This window comes from Acartia tonsa, chromosome 6, assembly GCF_053477335.1.
Source record: "Acartia tonsa isolate MP-2025a chromosome 6, ASM5347733v1, whole genome shotgun sequence".
NCBI lineage: Eukaryota > Metazoa > Arthropoda > Copepoda > Calanoida > Acartiidae > Acartia > Acartia tonsa.
Genome location: NC_137265.1, coordinates 19,108,208 through 19,130,841, shown reverse-complemented (window position 1 = coordinate 19,130,841; position 22,634 = coordinate 19,108,208). Strand labels below are relative to the sequence as shown.

At 31.1% G+C, this 22,634-nt stretch overlaps 1 protein-coding gene across 10 annotated transcripts in view; it reads right to left on the bottom strand.

The window, feature by feature from the left end:
* LOC145322022 (uncharacterized) overlaps positions 1-22,093 on the bottom strand; it is a 57,877-nt gene extending 35,784 nt beyond the window's left edge. For 6 of the 10 annotated variants that reach the window (XR_013880490.1, XM_080163754.1, XM_080163757.1 and 3 more), the window contains exons 1-6: positions 17,655-17,802; positions 9,711-9,897; positions 2,773-2,846; positions 1,300-1,451; positions 948-1,040; positions 453-517 (exon numbers count right to left, since the gene is read on the bottom strand). Coding sequence is in view for 9 of the 10 variants with exons in the window: in XM_080163754.1 (XP_080019880.1) it covers positions 453-517; positions 948-1,040; positions 1,300-1,451; positions 2,773-2,846; positions 9,711-9,733 (407 nt within the window). In the remaining variant the exon portion in view is untranslated. Of the gene's footprint in view, positions 1-452; positions 518-947; positions 1,041-1,299; positions 1,452-2,772; positions 2,847-3,623; positions 3,702-9,710; positions 9,898-17,654; positions 17,803-21,844 lie in introns of those variants that run through there. The other 4 variants (XM_080163755.1, XM_080163761.1, XM_080163759.1 and 1 more) reach the window with 3 other exon arrangements.
* Between the last annotated feature and the right edge of the window lie 541 nt (positions 22,094-22,634).

The following is a 22,634-nucleotide window of genomic DNA, read 5'->3' as shown; positions in this document are numbered from 1 at the left end:
ATTAAAACATTTTTTTTTATCATATTCACATTTTTGTTATGACAAAAGTCGTATGAAACTATAGGATATTTGTCTTCTATATTAACTATTTTTCCCTTTCTAAATTTATGTAAACATTTTGTATTTAAGATTAAGATGTAAGGTGGTGGATTTAAAGCTACCCCTACATTATGCGTAGCTGCTATTTTTTAAAGTAGAAAATATGTCAATCAAATGTCATATCTTGGAATTAAACCATTAGAAATAATAGACATTTTTATCAAAAAATGTCAAGGAAGGCAAAGATTAAATTTTTTTTGGGTGAAGGGTTAAAATAAGGGTTTTTTAAGGACTGGGGCGTAATCTAATTTATTTCCCTAAGTTTGGTTGTTGCAACGGGGGGAGGGGGGGGGGTAATAAGTTTTTTCTCTACCCCTTTGGGCGTCCTTAGAAACGGAGATTATATAGTTTACCTGGAGAGGGGACGCTGTTTTGGTACAAGTTTAGGAACTGGCACCTCACGGGATAATCTCACAACCTAAACAAGTTTTAAAAGTTTAAATGCTATAATCATTTTTTTCGAAACGGAGCAGTTTGACTAAAGTAAAGCGTTTAACAATCTCTAGATTTTTTAGGTTATTTGTCAGTCAGATTTTTTAGCTTTGCTTTATAGATGTTGACAATCTTATTCTATCACAAATAGTAGCTGTGCAAGTTACTTGATTCTACGGCCATGGCTACTAACATAGGTATCCACTTGAGTTACCATTAATATAATGATCCATAATGTCTGTTAGTGTGACATCATACATACCTGAGCACCTTGCTGTCCACTTGAGCCACCTTTCATATGATGATCCACCTGGTCTACTAGTGTGACATCATACATACCTGAGCACCTTGCTGTCCACTTGAGCCACCTTTCATATGATGATCCACCTGGTCTACTAGTGTGACATCATACATACCTGAGCACCTTGCTGTCCACTTGAGCCACCGTTCATATGATGATCCATCAGGTCTACTGGTGTAGTCTTGATCTGTGGCTTAACTACTGCATCCTGATAATTATAGGGTTTAATTAGAGGTTCCTTTACTGGATAGCAGAAATAATGGACTAACTAATACCTCGAGGTACAATACCTTTACAGAAATGGTTTATGTCTTTTGAAGAATTTCCAACATACAGACGGTCAACACAATGTTCATATAGTATATGCGCATACGTTATAGGGGTCATTAAAACCATCAGCTGTCTATCTTCAACAGCAGCCAAGAAAGTCACAATTCCTCAATAGGTTGGCTACTAAAAATCGCTACCTGTTTTGGTTTGATTTGTTGTTGTTGTGGCGGCGATGGTTTCTCCTTCTGTTGAACTGGCTGCGGCGCTGATTTTTCTAGCTCTCCTGTGCCCAGGGAGGCATAGATGATGTGGGCTACCAGAAATATTAATCCGCCAAACCCCAGCCATCCTTAATAAGATTTGAAATAAATTATAAAAGACAATAATGGCCATAAGGGATTAGCGACAAAAGCAAACAACAGTAATAACCAATAATCTATTTTTTTAAGAACGTGAATATGGATTTTCAAAATTTTCCATTGTTATGAGTATACAAAATTAAAGGTGCTTTACCTTAAAGTGATTAATATGACTAAAAGTAAGAAGGGAAAGAGAGGTAGTTTTTTTTTTAATCCTAACCCCTGAGAGGACTATACTAGCATCTCCAAATTTTCAATTTTTTTTTTAACTAAGGGCGGCTCAGTCATCGACTAGGAACTTTAAGGGAAACTACCAAAATTTTATTAAGTCAGTAAATCACTCCAATGACATTGTCGTTCCAAGTTCTTAACCCGCTAAAATTAGATTATCACAGTTAATAACTAAAATGAAATTGTCGTTTTATGTATTTTTGGGCAATTAATGGGTTTATATCCTGTAATAAACAAGCAGAACTTTAATATTCCTTAACGAACTAACGAACAATTACCGATTATAGAGTAGAGTCTCTACTTAATATTTGTTTAATAATAGGAACCATTAATAGATATAGTACCGGGAAAATTATGAGTTAATCAGATTTCTAAATTATACCTTGCTTATTGAAATGCATAACGACCAAGTGAATATATTTTTCGCATCCTCAATTTTTTTTAAAATTAAAAACCCCCACAAAAACATCCTAAAGGATTATTGAAAGTCACCCCCGTTAAATATCTTTTTCCTCAAAATTTTTGTAAAGCATGTGTGAATTAGGGTTCAATGTTTCCAGAAATTCCATTGATAAATGATTCCTAAGACATCAAGGTACAATGTTTAAAGCAAATCATTTCTATCTATTAAATATAAGTATGTCCTTAAACACTAAAAAGTATCCTATTTTTAAGCAATTTAGTCTACCGTCTGATTTCAAAGTTTTGCTTTTATGTATTTTATTATTGTCATCCTTGGTTCTTATTTAATCATTAACAATGACAACATAAAATTGTACAACAGAATGTAGAAAAAAACTTATTAAGATTCTTTACTCGTGGAAGAAATAGTCCTTAGTTTTGTAGGAAAAGAAATCAGGGAAAAAATAAAATTAAACCTTTTGAAAAAGCAGATCTCATCAGGATGGCAAACAAATGATTTACTTGGTTTTATTGCAGGTCTATTATATCTAACTTTACTTTAGTCACAACTAAATAGAAAATGAGAGAGAGAGAGAGCAGAGAATAAATTTATTGGAAAAACATCATGTTTACATTTTTAAAATTACATACTAGATGCGCTACTAAAAAAATATTTACCTAATAATAGTAGGACCAGGGTTTCCAGATCCGCCCCCATCATCTTATCCCAAGCACAGATGAGATCATCAAGACTAAAACAAGAACAATGTCATTGTAACAAAATTATATTTGTTTAAATTATTCATTCTTAATATTATTTAAACACAAGAAGACAACACTTTAAGTCACATAATTTTACGCGGCAATTGCACACCAATTGTACCATGCTTTGCAATCAGCTGATCTTTGTATATCCATGAGTGGCGCATTAATAATAATAAGAAAATAATATCCCCCCTACTTCATCTTATCCTAGGCACAGATGAGATTTTCAATAATAAAACAAGATCAATAAATATAATATCCATAAGTAGCGCAGCAACTACAAGAAAATAGTATCCTTAAATAAAGAAGTAGGATGTTTATTGGTGTCTTAACAAAAAAAGATATCGCCAAACGTTTGACCAATCTATTTAACCTAAGGGAAAGCTCTTAGCTTAATTTTCCTATAAACAATTGATCCTGGAAAAAATTTTAATTTTTTTTCTTTCATAAGAACGGATATACTAACTTGCCCTACCTATAGAGTAGTTGCGCCACTAAAAAAAGTTATCATATGTAAATATTTTTACATTGTCTGCTAAAATATTTGTGTTCACTTCTCTTGCATGTTAACAAGGACAGTTAATGGCACAAGTAGTGCAGCAATTACAAGCTGACTAATTTTCATATAAAACAAGATAAGTAAGGTTTTACACCAATAAAAATGAACACGTTTTGATCATACTTTTGATTGATTTTAATCTTTTTAGATTCCTGAAATGCACTTCTTAAAATAAATCATTAGAATATTGATCGAATTAGCTCACAAAATATCCCAATCCAGTTTGTCTATTTTGTGATGGTAAAATCTAAACAATATCTCCTAAAACATTTTATGTAAATCTAAGAAAAGTATAATTTTAGTTTTAATCAGGAAATAATCTTTTAATGTTTGTCCGTCTGTTTCTGTTGTCTAATATCTCTGGAAATGCAAATCCAGCGATATTTGTTAAACAAAAATAAATTGAAAATAAAACGGGGAGGGGGGTGATGAAGAGTCACTAGTTTTTCTGTTTTTTTTACTACTTTGGGTCTGATTAGAATAGGTTTTGTTGCATTATTTTCAACTAGCGGCTACGCCCCCTCGAGGCCTCTAGGAGCACTTGAGAGGGGAGTTGAATTCCAAACCTCATTTTTTTTATTTCGATTTTTTTTTTTTTTTTGGGGGGGGGGGTATTATTTTCTACGGGCGATTTCTCTTGGGAGTGTGGTGGTAGCCTCCCCCAAAATAGTTATAAACCTTCCCGGGACCTCTGGGAAGCTGCCCAGTTAAGGAGAACCAGATGGGTTCAGCTGTTAGCGAGATCCTTTGGTACAGACTAACAAACATCCTGTTACTTTATCATAAGTTTTTATTTTTATTTTTGTAGAGAAAAAATATTTAGATAATATATATCCCTGGCTATGATAACTTCCGTTCTGTTTAGGACAAGTCTCAATATTTTTCCATATTTAAACAGAAAAATGTCCAAACTTTTGTTTTAAACTTTTCCATATTTTTGGCAGAAACTTATGATGTTGTTATTTATCAACATCAGCAAATATGGTTCTGTCAATCAAAAATTGTTGACTTTTAATACAAAACATTACAATGTCGGTATCAAATACATAGATTTTGATATTTAGATAGATTTCGCGAAGCATTACAATTTGAAATTAATTTTTAAATTGAGTCTTTTATACATTTAAGTTCAGTCCTTCGGTCTGTAACGGATATCTCTTACAACTTATTTAAGCATGTTAAACTTGATGATTCCTTTGACAGCATGGACGACTAGACATCTCTATAAATCAAGTTGTAAGTATGTGAAGCACTGCGACTCTGATAGGAAATTGACAACATATTCATATGTGCTGTACTAAATCAATCATTACTTGGACTAATTTAACCAAATTAGTTTTTTTTTAGGTTTTTGATAATTCATACAACACACCCTTAAGTTATTCATTACAATAAAATACAATTTTAAAATTTATTTACTGTGTAAATATGCATAAATATGACGTTTTTACTGACAATTAGGTTGATTTTTACTCAACGCATATTTCTTGTAGACAATAAAATGATTATAACTTTCGTTCTATTTAAGATAAATTGATGAAATAAAAAGTATATTAATTTTATTATGCTGAGAAGTCACTTATTGATTTTAAGAAATAATAAACCCCTTTGAGTGGGGGAGGGGGGGGGGGCGTTGAGTATCGAAAAAAGAAACTAATGTAAATTTCTTTTCTATTGTGGGTTTTAATGATTCATATAGCAGCCAAACTGTTTTTAGGCAATACCCATTTGTCTGTCTGCCTGTCTGTCCCTCTGTCTGTCTGTCCTTTTGTCTGTCTGTCCCACCACTTGTCTGTCTATCTGTCTAACTGCCTCTCTTTTGGATTTCAATGAATCATCTAGCATAGCCTAATTGTAATTTGTTAATGCCTCAAAGACTGTCTATTACTATTTACCTGTCCCTCTGTCTGTCCGTCTGTCTATCCCTCCGTCTGTCTGATCTTTCACAGGTTCCTATTGGATTTTATCTAATTAATTGTCTATTATAGTCAAACTTTGATAATTCTTCTTGCCTGTCTGTCTGTCTATCTGCTGAGTTTCTACCTTTGGTCTAACAGACTTATTCACTTAATTTATAAAAAATTAGATTTAACTAATAATATGGTGGTATCTTGTACCAAGAGATACACAAATAACCTTGTGTTGAAAAAAAACAAATAAAAAATAATTCAATTTCTTCTATTAAAAAAGTGTAATACATGTTCCTTAAATCTCTTTGTACATCAAAAATATGTTACAAATTTATAACATCAGGTTATATTCCATTAATTTATTAACAACTAAATTTTTTGACACATCACTTATGACTTTTAACAGTCCCCTTAAACTAAAATCAAGGGTTATTTTATTAAGGTTTTACCAAAACTACTTTACATAAGAAATTTATTACATTTCAAAATTTTTTTTTATAAAAATAGGATTGGAATATATCTCCCTCCCAACATTAACTTTGAGCACTATTGTAAAATATATTAAAAGTTATAAACATATATCTATCAAGATCATTAAAGGAATTAATTCAAGTTTAAGGGGGGGGGGGGGTTAATGCAACCATCTCGTAATCAATGCGCAAATTGCACTTAGAATTCGAATTTTGTTACAAAACTTGGCATGAGTAATCCTTGGTATATCTATTTTCCCAAAATGAAACAAAAAGTTGGAAAAGTGACGGCTAACAGCTGGCGGCTTAGTCGTTTAGCCGTTTTTGGGCTATATTCAGGGCAAAACTATCATTAATTACATAGGAATCAACTTTTTAAAACATATTTTTGCTTTAAATATCCATTTTTAAAATTTCTTGTACCAGCTGCTAAATAGCTAGAACTGGCTGAAAATGGCTGGGAGCGGCTAAGAGTATGAAGAGTAGATAGGGCTTGTGACATGTCTAGGGGTAGGTTTTTATTGGTACCGAGCTCAAAAATACTACTATAAATAGTGGGGGTCCATCCATTTGGCAGCTGGGGCTGTTACACAGACTGTTAAAAACCTACCTAGAGACACGTCACAAGCCCTATCTACTCATTCTACTCTTGGCCGCTCTCAGCTGAGCTGCGGCCGTTAGCAAGCTGCCATATGGATGTTGTGTGGTATTTTTGAGCTCATCACCCATAAAAACCTACCCCTAGACACATCAAAAGCCCTATCTACTCATCATACTCTTGACCACTCCCAGCTGTTTCCAGCCAGTTCTAGCTGTTAAGTGGGTGGTATATGGTTATTGGTATAATTTAACATACATTAAATCAAAAGTATGTTTTTAAAAAAAACCTTCCCTAGACATGTCACATCTTCCAAAGTCAAAATTGCATACATATATAATACAATTTTTGAGGTCATAATTTACTATAAATACTAACACTATCTGTGTAAAAACTTTGAGGGAAACCCCCCAAAAATTAATGGTCTTCTTATCAATAAAGGGGGGGGGGGGGTTAGAACTGGAAGGTGAGCAAAATTGATTGAATTTTGAGCTAAAATTTTGAAACTGCCTGGTCCAGTAGTTACTGCATCTAAATGAAAAACAAAATTAAAATTTATATTTTTAAGTTATGTAAGAAAAACTCTGCAAAAATGAAATTTGACTTTGCAGATTACTTGCTACACCTTCATATGTTATAATTGAGACTGCTCCAATTTTTTTGGTAAATTTCAGGTTTATATTGACATACTAGAATCAAAATTTTGTAAAAATCTTTAAAATTGAGATCACACAAAAGAACTAAAATAACATTTTTTTTGCAGATTTCAAAAACTTTGCAGTGCTCATGAGGTCACAATTATTGCATCACAGAAAAAATATTTAGCATGGGTCATTTTTTTGCTTAAATCAACCAATTTTTACTGGGGGCAAAACTTTTATCAAAATTTTTCCAGGGCGGGATGATTTAATCTACAATATATACTTTTGGCTGTTGACAGCTGTTCTCAGCCATTTTTAGCAGTTTTTAGCTGTTATGACAGCGAAATCTAGAAATTAAAAAAAGTTCTTCTAGTAATATGTCAATGAGTTATAATGTTAATTAAGAAAAGTTTAATTCCATGGAAATATTCAATTTTTTTATATCCTTATAAGCCATTACCCAGCTGCCACTATTTTTGGTAGTATTTTTCAGCTCAGCACCCATTAAACCCTATCCCTAATGGATGATTCCTACATGATTATTGATGGATTTGCCCTGAAAATAGCCCAAAAACGGCTAAACAGCTGAGCAAACAGCCATTAGCCATTACTTTTCCAACTTTTTGTTCCATTTTGGGAAAATTGGATTACTCATGCCAAGTTTTGTAATGAAATTTGAATTCTAAGTGCCTTTTGTGCATTGATTACGTGATGGTTGCCTTCCCACCCCCCCCCCCCTTAAGCTTAACTTTTTGTTAAATTTTGAAAAACAGACCTACCAAGGATTACACATGACAATTTTCATAACAAAATTTGGATTAATTGATTATGGGATGGTTGCATTAACTCCCCCCCCCCCCCCCTACATATATATGAGAGCTTCCTCATGTATCAATTTACTAATTAAAAGTTGTACAGTACAGTTGTACAGAATATTGCAAGATTATTTTAGTAAAGTCTGGTAATTAATTTATCTAAAAATAGATAGCATATAATTATCTGAATCTGTGACTTGCTTATATACACCCTCCTCCTTAAACAACCCCAACCCCACTTTATTTTAAGGGGTGTAAATTTATTTCCTTTACACCCCCTTGGAATTTATAGGGGGTGTATCTGAGGGTGTAGGCTCTTGTCAAGAGGGTGGACATGGGTGGACACCTAAGGAGGTGTATCCATCCCCCTTAATTTTACAAGGGTGGTGTAAACAACCCCTATACCAACCTTTTGCACGCCTTTGATCTTAACTATACTTTCAGAGTCCATAAAGTTGAAAATTCTGTAATTATTCTACAAAAATTATCTTCCTAAATTAATGTATAATTTTCGGGGTGACGTGGGGTGGACTAAACATTAAAATTTTATGGAAAAAAAGATATTTTTAGAACATTCATGACTTGAAATTATCCCCCCTTTGTACTCAATACGCATTTTTTATTCTAAGTGCGTCAATTTTGCGTCTAAAGATACCCTTAGTTTAAGCATTAATTTCTCCAAAAAATGATGAAAAAAGATAAATTTTTTTTTGATAAAATGATAAAAGTATATGTAAAATAAAATAAACAGCAAAAAAAATTTTAAAATTACGTTAAATAGAACGTAAATTAGAGCGTTTTGTATGCCTTATAAAATGCGTTTTTCTCATGAAAATTGTTACAATTTCGTGTGTTGAGTAAAACTTTAATAAGTTTCCTATTTCTATAAGTGAGCGAGCCGCAGTGGAAGGGTAGTCACCCTGTATTGAGAGATTTTTGTTGCTTTCAGAACACCTCACAATTTTTTAATATAAAATGCTTTGTTACATTTATTAATGTTCGTTAGTCTGACAATCTTAAAAATTAAGCTATGTTTTTATAGATGTTGTCATCATTGTTAAACAGATATAACAATTCTCAAAGAACATGACCTAACTTTTGTGATTTTTCTTAACCCATTTGTGACGAGCTCCCAAAGTTCAAAGTTTTAGTACCTTAAAACCAACTTCTTTTTAAAACTTTAATTTCTTCAAAAATAAAAGGTATAAAAAAACGATTACAAATCTAAATTCTATGGATCATTTTACATCTACTACTTACTAAAAACACCGACTAGCTATTTTTAAAAATCACAAAAGTTATGACACGTTCTTTAAAATATTTTGTTTTATTCACGTATTCATAACTTGCAAGCATCTGCGAGTTAAGACTGTGCAAAACTGGTAAAAATCAAGTAAATTATTGTAACGTAATCATGTTAAGTACTCTAAATATTAGGGAAATGGAAAAGTAAAAGAAAAAATATCTTAGTGGTAATCTATTACATTGTATTGCAGACTGCTCTCCGGGGATATTAAAATGAAAAATGTTAGGATTAAAACCAGTTTTGGTACCTCCACAGGGCCAAAGGCCCTAACTAACTAAACGGTACTACTTTATGCTTTAAGTCTAATTGTCGTGGAAAATTGCCTGTGACATGATTTTTCAGTATGACTGAGAACTAGTTATAATCCAGCGGATATTAATCGGTTACCATACTAGAAAATTGTATCAATTTTAAGCATAATGTAACTTTGGCTGTTATTTAATGAAACCACCAACTGAATTAGCAGGTGGTTTGAATTTCGCGCTGGTTACGTATTCCTGTACCCCGGACAATGTACACAAACACTGTAAAGATAAGAATGCTTTCAATCACCTGTCTGCCACGTCCTCCGTCATTTTCTGGCAGCTTCGCGGATTTTCCTGATGTCACACTCGTCCTGCGGATTTTCTTCCTGTTCTCCCCTCCTAGACTGCTGGTGCTGACGTCACACACTGGCCGCGGGAGCCAGGAAGCACGGCGACACGGCACGACAGCAGATGATAATTGTGTTGAATGGAGCCTGAAATGAATTACATGTTTGACCTCATGTGCAAATAATTTACTTAACATTTCTGCAAAAAATATTTAAGAATGGATGTAGAATATGCGTGGATATTATGACAGGGGATAAATAGTCGTCAATTTACCTTGCTAACATGGAACTTCGTTTATTGGTCATTTCGTTCTTCTAGTAGGAGAAGAAGGAATGGGGTAAAGAGGGTGGAAGGGAAATCGTAATTTTAGCCCGCTGTGTGTTTCACTTTATTATAAGACATGAAAATCCATGTAATATTCATTTATCTAAGGCATCAAATAGAAAATACAAAATTTAAAGCATACTTGGCAATTTCATTTTTACAAAAAGACAACATACAGACTTTTGAAGAAAAAAATATTTTGAATGCTTTTTTTAGGAGATTAGGTTATTAGTTAAGAGAGTCCCACAGGACAAGTGCTCTAAAGGGGTTGAAAACACATTTTTGACCAAAGGTAAATGTAAAAATTAAATGTTGAAAAAGGTTATTTTACAGCAAATTAATGTATTTTGTTAAAATCATAAGTTATTAAAAAATGAATTATTTAAAGAATTTAAAACATAATATCTGTTAGGTTTGGTTAACCCAATCTATTTTCAAAAACTAGAGAAAAAAATACAAAATATTTAATTATATATTAAAATTAGAATTTTTTTCTATAAAATTAAATTTATTAACTATGACGTTTCTATTCCCTTATGTAAAATTAATTAAAGAAGTTGTATCAACTTTTTTTTTTATAGCTAGCCGGTTCTTTTAGTAAGTAGTAGATGTAAAATTTTTCATAGAATTCAAATATGCAATCGGTTTTTTTGTAGACCTCTTATTTTTTAAGTAATTTAAGTTTTTAAAAAAAATAATTAAGTCGGTTTTAAGGTACTAAAACGCAACAAAATAAAAGAAGAAAATGGTCAGTAAGAACAAAAATAGTAAGATCTTTAATTTGACACCTTACTTTTAAAATTCTGTTGAGTAATTATTGAAAAAATCTATTTTTTTAACCTCGGTATAATAAAAACTTTAGACCTAAATATTTTCTCAAACAGACATAAAAAACATGGGTTCATATATACCATTACAATCAGAAAAATATTACGAATCCATTGTAAGCAAAATTGAAAAAAATTAAAAAATTAAAAAATTACAGAAATGGCCAATTTTTTTTTTTTGTTCAGACAACACTATTGTCTTCCCTTTTTTACCCCCTCTTTACCCCCTCTTTACCCCCTTCCCATTTTTATACTCAATTGAAGAATTAAGACGTTGCCTGTACAACATAATATGATATTTTCATATAATTCCTTTTATTGTAGTTTATATACTATATTGTAAACTTTTTTTTTCAATTTTGCTTACAATGGATTCGTAATATTTTTCTGATTCTAATGGTATATATGAACCCATATTTTTTTATTTGTGAAATAATAAAATTAAGTTCAAAGTTTTTATTCTCGTGGGTTTAAAAAAATCGATTTTTTCAATAATTACCTGACAGAATTGAAAAAGTAAGGTGTCAAATTAAAGATCTTACTATTTTTGTTCATAATGACCATTTTCTTTCTTTTTTTTGTTGCATTTTAGTACCTTAAAATCGACTTAATTTTTTTTTTTTTTAAACTTAAATTACTTAAAAAATAAGAGGTCTACAAAAAAACCGATTGCATATCTGAATTCTATGAAAAATTTTACATCTACTACTTACTAAAAGAACCGGCTAGCTATAAAAAAAATAGTTGATACACCTTCTTTACTAGATAAAAAATGAATGTTTTTCCTCCCTCAAAGAATTATTAAAGCGGAGCTTTTACTAAAATTAGGGTCAGTTTGTCCGTCCTGATTTAAAATTTGGCAATATAATTCATGTAACATTTATAGCAAAGCAGTTCTATAAACGTTTCTATTATGTATGAGAATAGATGTCAACAATTTATTTATTCTATTCATTTAAAATTTTGGTTAGCTTCGCTTAGTAATATGGTGTAATCCTTGTTTTAAACTATTGACAAGATTGTTATATTAAGATTAGATTCTTTCACAATGATTTGTTCTAATGCCTGTAACGGAATGCGTTTAATTATTAAACTATCGGCTTCGCCCCTAGCCTCTAGGAGCTGTGCTCAAAGAGGTAATTAAAAAAAAATTATGCACGTGCCTAAAAAAAATAATGCGAGTATGGGAATCATTACATCTTCTATTACCTACCCAGCTGAAAATATTGCGAATGGGTCGCCAATTTTCGTGAATAAATGGCGAATTCCCAAAACATATACGAAAAAAATTATAAAAAAAGAAAATTTAGGGGGGGGGGTATTTTTTGTTTTTGGGTGGGATTGAGGGTGTCCTACCACCAACCCCCCCCCCCCTCCCCAAGAAAATAGCCTAAAACCACCACAGGACCAGTAGGTATATTCCCTGAAGAGTATAATCCAATTGGTTCAGTGGTTACCGAGATCTTAAGCTTTAGACGGACGGACGGACAGACATCATACTTTGTATTATAGAAGATAGTTTTAAACATATTTAGAATAAAAAAAAAATATTAATATTTCTTATTTTTTCTATTTTGCATTCTGTTGTCCTTTTCAAAATGTCATTATTCTAAGTAGTATTTTTAATTCTTTATTGAAAAATGCACAAAAAATATATCATTAAGAGTATTATTTACAGGGCTCGGCAACTGCAGTTTCAACAATTTCTAATGAACAAGCATCAACTGCATCACCTCTCCCTCTCCCTTTACAATTCAATTTGTAAAAGTAAATTTGCATCGACTCATAACACAACAATCACATATTGTACGTTAAATTCTCAGCTGCAAAGAATGTCTTTTGACCGCAGCTGAAAGCCAACAATACAATCGTGGCTGCTTAGTGTTTAGTCAACCCACATGTTATATAAGAAACTGTATTGCTAGCCAATTTGCTATCTTATATTTCAAAAACCACCATAAAAGGATGGGCTACCGAGCCCAGCATTAAAAGCAATGCTTGCTTGGAAACAAACTGTCTATAAAATAGATGCATACTTTTTGTGTCCAACAATTTATGTACCTGGGACAATATCGCAAAAAATAGGCATTTAGTATCCTTATATAAAGTATCATGATGTTTGTTTGTTTACGTGTCTGTACTGATATACTCGCTAATTGCTTGCCTGATAGAGTTCTCATTTACAGTGAAGCTTCTTACAGGACCGGGTAAGGTTATGTATATTTGGGGAAAAGTAGACTTTAACATAATAATAATAGCTATATGTTTTTTTGTTTTTAAAAAAGTCACCTAATATTCTCTGATTTGACAATCAGAGAGTCAAAATATGTAGCTTCAATGCTTAAATACCTTTATGTCTTTTTGGAATGTCTTTTATTGTACGTACATTCTATCAACAAGGATAATAATTACCAAAATTATGATTGAACATTTAAGAAGCATGTATGTTAACTAAAATCAATCAGATGATTTGTAAAACAAATAGTTTAAAACGCATTAATTCGCAGTCAACGCGAAATTCTATAATTTCTATACCTATTGACTTTTTAAAGGGATAGGAAAACTGGAATAGATTTTTCTTTTCCACCAGCTTTAGTTATAAATATTTTATTGTTATTCTAAGATAAAGTAGTAAGGTTTTTACTGCTAAAGATTTCTTTAACTACAAAACAGATAGAACTATCTATTTCAAGGATGCCTCATGTAGGTCCCAGTATGGTTTTAGACTTTTTTCTGTCTTTCCCTACCCCTTCGAATACAGGGCCCCTAGATGCATGGGGTAAAGCTGCTAGTTCACAAATAAAGCATAATTTTCCTAAAACAAAATTTATCCCTTTGTTAACGCACAACGATTGTCTACAGATGAAATATCCCTCCCTGATAAAAGATCCTTTGAGAAGTCCTTGAAAAAGATTTGTTTTGCATACTGCAAACTGCACAGGATCTCGTAATAAAATTATTTGCATGTCAGGAATATAAGGGATAGGTAATGTTATATTCTTAGCACTGAGATAAAACCCTGACCGACTTTCTATCATAAAATTTCCAGAATGGCTGCGAAAATGATTAAAAAAGAACTGATTATAAGCCATACGAAAAAATCATTAATAGTTTCGTATTATAGACAATTCTCTACGAATAATACACCAAAAATCAAAAATTAATACCATCTTTGTTAGGCCTAGTCTTCAAATCTAGAACCAATCCCTCTTTTACGTTGGAATTTTGCAAAGCTATCCATAGAATTTTTTCTTGTTTTATTTGTAATTTAATTTTTATTTGCAATATGCCTACTTAATACTTATATCTTAATTCTTGATTTTAAACACATATTGGGATTCGAAAGATTTTTCATGTTGCAAACAGTTTTGTTTAATATTTTTAACATTTATTTATAGTTTTTAAAAGGGCACATTTCAGAAATTGAAAAAAACAAAAAAAAAACTGCATATATATATAATTTAAATAAAAAACAACTGTACAAATGCAATTTTACCTCTTGGAAAGATTAATTAGTAAAACAAGCAAGCAAAAATAATCGATATAAAAGGTATTGGTCAGATTTTCTTATGTGAATGGAATAGTGGTTTGGATTATTTCAAGGGGCTTACTTTGTATAAGTATAGATGTATATCCCAGACAACTACTTGCCTCAAATAGCGAGACCCTTTTTCCAGCAGACAAAAATAATTTCATCAAAATTTTCCTTTACTGGCTACAGCTGCATCTAAGTATCATATAGCATTAAATACAGTGATAGGTTTGTCTAATGTCAAAGTAGAAAACATGTAAATCAACAATAAAATGACATAAACCATAAAAACTTTATGTTCTTATGTCCATTAGTATTAATTTAAATGATATATTCTATCAATCTTACAAAAGTTAATTTATTATCTAATTCTTTTCATTGTCTTGGAATTCAAAACTTATTAGAATTAAATCTAATCTTTCTTTTAATTGATTTTTAGTAATTGATTAAAATGAAAAGAATACATGTTTAAAATTTAGTTTGGTATGAGAGAAAATATTTGGGTAACGAATGGATATAGGATATACGTGGATATATTGACAGGGGAATAGTTTTCTTCAATTTAGCTTGCTAACCTGGACCTAATTTATTGTTCAGTTCGTTCATTTATAATGAGAGGAGGAGATATGGTTAAGGGTCGTTGATGAAGAGTATCGTTATCTATTAGCCAGCTGCAAGTATAACTTTGTTAGAGTACATGAAAATTTGGTGCAACATCCAAGAAATAATATATCGATTGAGTAACTAATGTTCATGTTACAAGATGTGACGCTTCTAACAAGAATGACCATGCTAAATAATAGCGAAGTACTGTTAGTGAAAATGAACATATCTCTATTGTAATTTTTTCTACTGTGTATCTTTATATTGTTTAATTACGGTATAACTACTATACATCTTTTTCAACCACTGCACTGATTATTTAAATTTAATAGGGAACTAAAGGGATAAGACAATGGCCGGTAAATTTTTGTACATCTTAAATGATGAAACAAAAAATTACCAATTCTTAAGATTATAATTAGTGAAGTTTAGAAACTCAACTTAATCAACCAACTAATCAAAAGTCAATAAATGTCCCTAAAGTTATTAAGCCAACGAATAAGAAAGCGTTATTATAAAACTTTAAGAAGTAGTGTAAAACAAGCCCAAAGTCCCCTCCCTCTCTTCTATTTCTAAGGCTAAAAAATAGGGCCATCCAAAATGTCTGGAATTGTAGAGTAGCTTCGCTTCCAAAACTAGAGACGGTCATTGTGCCCTGGAAAATTGTAATATGAGTACGAGTACCATGGAGACGGAAGGATAGGGTATCTCGTATGTATTTGGGGTCTTTGTGATATAATTTGAATAAGACCCAATATTAAATTTCCATTATTCCAAGTGATTCCTTCTCCTATACCTTAATTCTTATATTTGCCAACATAAGTCATAAACTTGGAAATTGTTTTACAGAAAGAAAAAAAAATATTTTTTTTCGCCATAAAACTGCGGTGGTAAGAGAACGATGTTGGGCTTTTTAGTTAAAATATTTTATATCAAAATCTAAATATTTAATTTATTTTTTTTTTAAAGTTTTTTGTCCCTTATCCCTTATTTTTCTGGCACTAAATACTTGACAATGAATAATTGTTTAAAACTTTAGTTGTCATATTTTTAAGAGTAGAGTCTTCTATTCCTTAACTTTTTTCAGATGGCTTCAAAATTTTAGTCTAATAAATTAGTTTTTGTTTATTGTTTTCTTCTGTTTGATATTGGTTAGAAAGTGAATATCACCCAGTAAACAACATATATTTTAAATTCACGATCCTTGCTTTAAAATATTTTGGTAACATTATGTTAGTAAAAGACCAACCCTTTTACACTCTTTTCAATAATTATTCAGCCCATTTACAATAACTTTGGCAACCATTGTTTGGAGACATATTTTTGGCAACCACTAAATGAAATGGTTCCCAGGGAGGAAATACACATTGGGCTGTTTATTACAAAAGTCCTCAAACTTTTGTAGTAACATTTTTTTATTCGTTGGCTCAACAACTTTGAAGGATTTTATAAAATTAAATTGGTTCATTAATCTGAGTGTTTAAACGTTTTAACTACTAATTATTATCTTCAAGGGGGATGATATTGTGTATCATCATTTGGGATACACATCAATTTATCAGCCATTGTCTTATCCCTTTATATCCCTGAATGGGTCCTAATCAAGAAAAGAGAGAAAGTGTTATTTTTGTTGGAAAAGTGTCGCAAACAAATCCAAACAATAATTAATCTTACAACTCTTAGTTTTTTTCTTAACATTTTCCAATTCTCTACAATCAACCTATCGGCCTGTCGGCCTGTTTTTTCATATATTTTGTTCTCTGTCAAATCGGCTATTCCCTTTTTATACTTTTTATCTTACAGGCTAAACTAATAGTTATATTTTTGTCTGTTTGTAAAAAAAAGGCCTAAACAACTTTTGGACGCCTACAAAGCATACCCAACAATCTGAGATCAGCCAATTTTATCTTTATTATATGTCATAAAAACATGTACTTCATTACAAACATAAAATTTTAATTTATAACTGTTTCACTTCCTCAAAATTAAATCTGAATGCAATATAACGTACAGACATACCGTAGTTCAACAGTTGCTGCACCACTATCAACATTAAAGTCCTCTATTCTATTTATTTCACATATAATCAATGACCAAAAAATCAGCTTTGGATGCTTTAATCATTGTTACGATCTTAACCTTAAGAAATGAGGCTCGTAATTTATCCAACGAATGGGTATTTTTAAAAGCGGCAGACAAAAAAAGAAATATTGCTACAACCTAATAATTTTTAAAAAATTGCAATGAAATTGTAAGATTCAGGAATCTAAAGGAATGAATGAGACAATGGCCGATAAATTGATGAAAAATCCCAATGATGAATATGATACAAAAAATTACCCTTTCTGTAGATTACAACTAGTGGTTAAAATTGACACTCAAATTAATGAATCAACAAATCAAAATTCAGCTCCAAAGTTGTTAAGCTAACGAATAAGAAAACGTTGATATAAAATTTTGGGGACTAGTGTAAAAACCGGCCATTGTCCCCTCCCTCCCTGGATAAGATCAGTATCTTTATATTATATGAATTGCACGAGTATGGAAAAATAAAAAGGGCACTTATTGTTTTCTTCAATAAGGTTATTCTTATTAAAATAGAATACCATGCTTTTACCTGGAAAAAAATTAGTCAGGTAAACAATCAGCTGTTTTAACATCCAGGTATAAACAGAGTATGCACAATGTCACTAGCTCACACACACACGCACACTCACACACACATACTGGTGGTGTGTACGCAAAGGTCTGCTTGTTTTGACTGCAAAGTAAGGAAAGCAGTAAACATACAAGTTCAAGATCATAAAATAGTGCCTAAAGTTACTCTATGCCCCTAGTGACACAGTTTAATTTAAGCCTTGGTAGTGGGTAAGTCTGCTACATCAAAGTTAAATGGCTTTAGAAACTACATATAAAATGTATGTTCGCACAGGGCTAAAAGAGATATAGATGTAATGTAATGTAGAAAAAATAGGATTTTGCTTTTCATGGTGTAAACTTGCTGTTTCTACAAAGGTTTTAAGCTAAATATTTCGGCTTAAAGCAACATTTATTTTAGTTTACTTTAGATTATGTATTTTCAATTTATTAAAATTTTCTAAATCTAAGACATATTTTATTGTGGAATAAATATTTATAAAGACAGTTTGACCTTTATATGGTGTTTGATTAACATTTAGAATACTTAACAATCTACTCTATAATATTTATTAAAATAAGTGTACAATAAACTTTAAAAAAGAATTGTAATCTTATTTTATTTATGGGGTTAGTTATGTTTTTACGAATGATAAACTTTTTGCCTTCAATTTTCCGCTAGTTAAAATTATAGCTGCTGCGACTATTATGTTTATTTAGAATGTTTTTCAAACTATTTTCCATGAATTATATTTATTTAATATATGAAGATATATCTAGATTTTGGCAATCAATTTTTAATAATTTTGTCTCTTGTAGTGGGTTAAGCAGTATTAGCTTGGTTGTTTTCCAAAAAAGAAAGAGGTAGTGTTCTTTTTTTATCAGATAAAATATCCCTCCGTTTCTTTAAGTAGCTATGCACGGTACGGGAATAGGCCTAAAAAATGTGCGAACCGGAGTTTTTACTACACTTAAAAATATTAAAAAGAAAGTATTGGGCCGGCATAGAAAAAAATGTCACTTCAAGAAATTGCCTTTTATTTTCAAGTATCTAAAGGGATAAGACATTGGACGATAAAATAATGTAACTCCCCATTGATGATACACAAAATTACCCTTTCTGTAGATAACAATTAGTAGTTGAAACGTTTGGACACTCAACTTTGTGAACCAACTAATCAAAATTTAATAAAAGCCACAAAAGTTGTTAAGCAAACGAATAAGAAATCTTACATCTAATTAGAAAAGAAAGGAAAAATACTTAGATAGATAAATTAATCAAATATACATATTTTGAATGTCATCCTATAATCACAACCTGCAGTTTTTTTTTAAATTGAAATTTTGTTTTTAAAGATATGTAAATGTCATAGAGATAAATGGGCATACATAGTAAGACAAATAAACATTTAATTCGGATATAAAGGAAGCAGCTTATATATAGTGCCTATAAATAATGACGTCATTCAATACAACTGACCAATTAAAGGCCAGTTTACATTTTACCTTTGGTCAATTACAACGTACATTGGCCTATCATTGGCCATTTGTATGACTTTTTTTTATAGGCACTATAAGTTGCTTGCTTTTAAGTGCATGTATGGGGAAAGGCAATTTTAGGCCTACTTTCTAGGAAATGTAACATGATCCTATTAGTAACAGAAACTTTAAACCCCCGTTTCAAATTTATAAATAAATAAAGAAATGATAAATGATTATCTTTTTATGGTTCGACTTTTCAATAAATTTCTCTACTGGTCATTATATTTTAATTGCTGGTAAGAATTTGGGTTTCTTATTTATATGAGAAAACCTAAAGAAATGAAATATTGAATAGGTTTGATAAGGTTGCATTCCTATTTTGATTTATTTTGTATGTCGTAGTTCAACATTAATTACGTTAATTAGAGTTTGTGAGAGGGAAAAGGGGGTCATTTTGTCTCTTTTCAACGTTTGCTGAATGAATATTGCAAGAAATGTTCATTTCAAAGGTATTTAGCAGAAAGTTATTTGTCATATTTCAAAGATCATAGGACTCATATGCAACATGACAAGCATATGTTTACAATTACAGGGTTATATGTATTTCAAAAAGTTAGGATTTGCAACTGTCATTAATTAATAAGGGAAAATATCCAGGGATGGAGGTGACATTGAGGTGTTTATTACACTACACTAATTCCCAAAGTTTTATAATGATAATGACACAGTTGAATGTTCAACCGTTTCAACCACTTATTCCAATCTACAGAAGGAGTAATTTTGTGTTTCATTATTAGGGATGTACATCACTTTATCTGCATTTTTCTTATCCCTTTTGATCTCTGAAAATTATCTGTCAATATGACAATATGTAAAGTTAGGAGAAACGCCTTAGCCTATTAAAATATACAACTTAAATGTGATAACATATTCAAAGCGTTTTCTTGTAGATGTTTCTCTACCTATTGCCTTAGTTGTATTAATAGACCAGTTATCTTAGGGTTGTTTAACTTGAATTTAATGACCCAAAGGCTACGACAAAATAATCATCAAAACTTGTTTTACTAAATCAAACAATATTTACATTCCATAATTCATTGCTAGAATTTGGAGGAATTTTTTCTTTCTTCCCCCCTTCTCTTTTTTTTCTTTCCCCCTTCTCTTTTTCGGGAAAGAAAAATATGACGTAATTGGAACTTGTTCCGCTAAAGTTATACAAAATTGGGACAGTTTCTCATTCCTCTAGAATTTGCAGTAAAATATAGAAAAGACTTCTCGTAATATGTTTGCATTAAATATATTCTGCTGAGAGGAGAATTGTAGTCAGGGATAAATTAATTAATAAATGAACATTTTTTTTAGAGTTGACATAAATTCAATATATATCTAATACTGTCTCTTTTTATATCTATTCAATCATATAATAAGTAGGACGTTCATCTGTCTGTTTTAAAGAAATGTTGCTTTAATTATGTTTGAAAACGTTAAACCTTCTATTTATAACGAAATATATAACTAACTGCATGAAAATATGGAAATTCAAAGGGTTCGTATATGGGTAAGACAATAGACGATAAATTGATGTGCATCCCCAAAGATGATAAACAAAATACCCCATCTTTAGATTAAGATTATTGGAAGAAAATATTGTAGACTGCTAGTTTGATCCAACCAATCATGATTCAATAAAAGTACCACATGTTTTTGAATGCGAGAGTATAATAAAAATTTGGGTACCGCTATAATTATCCATTCACTCCTTGAAAACCAATTCCTTTCTCCCTGATAATAATGCATTTTATTAGATTAATATTCTGAATACATATTATTACAGATGCAGTTTAAATAGTACACTCTAAGGAAGGGATGGGACATTGGACTGTAAATTACACTGTTCCCCAAAGTTGCATAATAACGTTTTCTTATTCGTTCCCTAAACAACTAATTAGACTTTTTAAAAATATGATTGGTTGGTTCATTTAGTTGATGGTCAAAACTAAAATATTCTCAAGAAGGAAGGGAATAGTGAACTTAAATCACACTGTCCCCAAAGTTGTAAAAACTCGATCCCTCATTTATTGGCTAAAAACTTTAAGGACTTTTTTAAAATCTTGAATATGCGATGGAAAAAGTATAGGTAATATTTTACAAACTAGGCTATGCCAGTGTATTTGGGTGTGCAATAAAATATTGAATCTCGTAGATAGGTTTAAAAATTTTCAATGTTTTAATTCCTTTCTGGGGACGTAGGTCAACCCCTCTTTTTTAGTGGTCCTAGAATTTATTTCTTATTGTTGGATTAAAGAGTAATTTTTAATGTCAATAGGATATGTATTTTATACGATATGTGTATGAAAAAAACTGGTCATACTTTGTAAAACTGAAAATACGTTAAGCTTTTTAAATGTTTTTGATAAGTATTCAATCAATAATTAAGTAAATGAAGCTATTCATGGGGTTTATTGGAATTCTCTGGTCGCCCCAGCCCATAGCCCCTGCAGGGGTAGTAAACCTTGCTAACCTAACTATAATCAAACTTTTCCTAATTAAATAAACCTTAAATAATGACTAGTTTGTGGAGTTTAAAAATATACGTAAGAGATGAATTCCATACTCACCATTTGTTGGGGTTTGACAAACTACAATCTAAATTTAGCAGAAATTAATAACAAATTAATGCTTGCTCACCTTAGGTAACTTCTCCAGCTAAACTATTTAAATCAATTTCTTTCTATGTCATGATATATATTTTCTCTATTTCACTTAATCTGAGCATTATTTTCTGTTACATTGTAAAGACAATATTTCACTATTTTTTTTTAAATATTTGATATTAATTAGGTTGTCATGAAGTTTTTATTAAATTAATTATTTGATATGTTAACATTCAACATTTTGCTAGGTTGGCAAGAACATTTTCATCTGAAACAATGGTCTGAAAAAATTATCAATGTTTGCCCGTAAGTCCGTAAATTTGTTTGGGTTGGGGATGATTGGGTATGGTTTTTCGTAGGCTAAATTTGGTTATATTGGTAGCCTAGCCTTGCAATGTTAGCGCAACGCAGTTATTGGGCTGGCTGGTTTTAAGCCCCCTCAGGGAAATAGGCATTACGAATTTAAAGAATTTAAACTAGGGGAGGAGGGATTCAGTGCGCGACTATGCACATTAAGGGAAAACACAGGATTTTTTACTTCCCTTAACCAGCCTGCTGTGCTTTTTTGTTATCCTTTACTTTTGGACATAATATTGCTTGTTTTTATTTATTAGGGTTTTTATCATTTTTCAAAAATATTATCAACTATTATTTTTTAAGCATTTCTATTGCAAAACGATGTGTATTTACTTATTCATTTTATTTTTCAATGCACCAACAAAAAGTATAAGTAACTAAATATGGTTTTATCATTTTGAAGTCATATAAAAAATAATATTAGCAACATGATATATTGCAAAAACTGATATAAAACTAACAAAGAT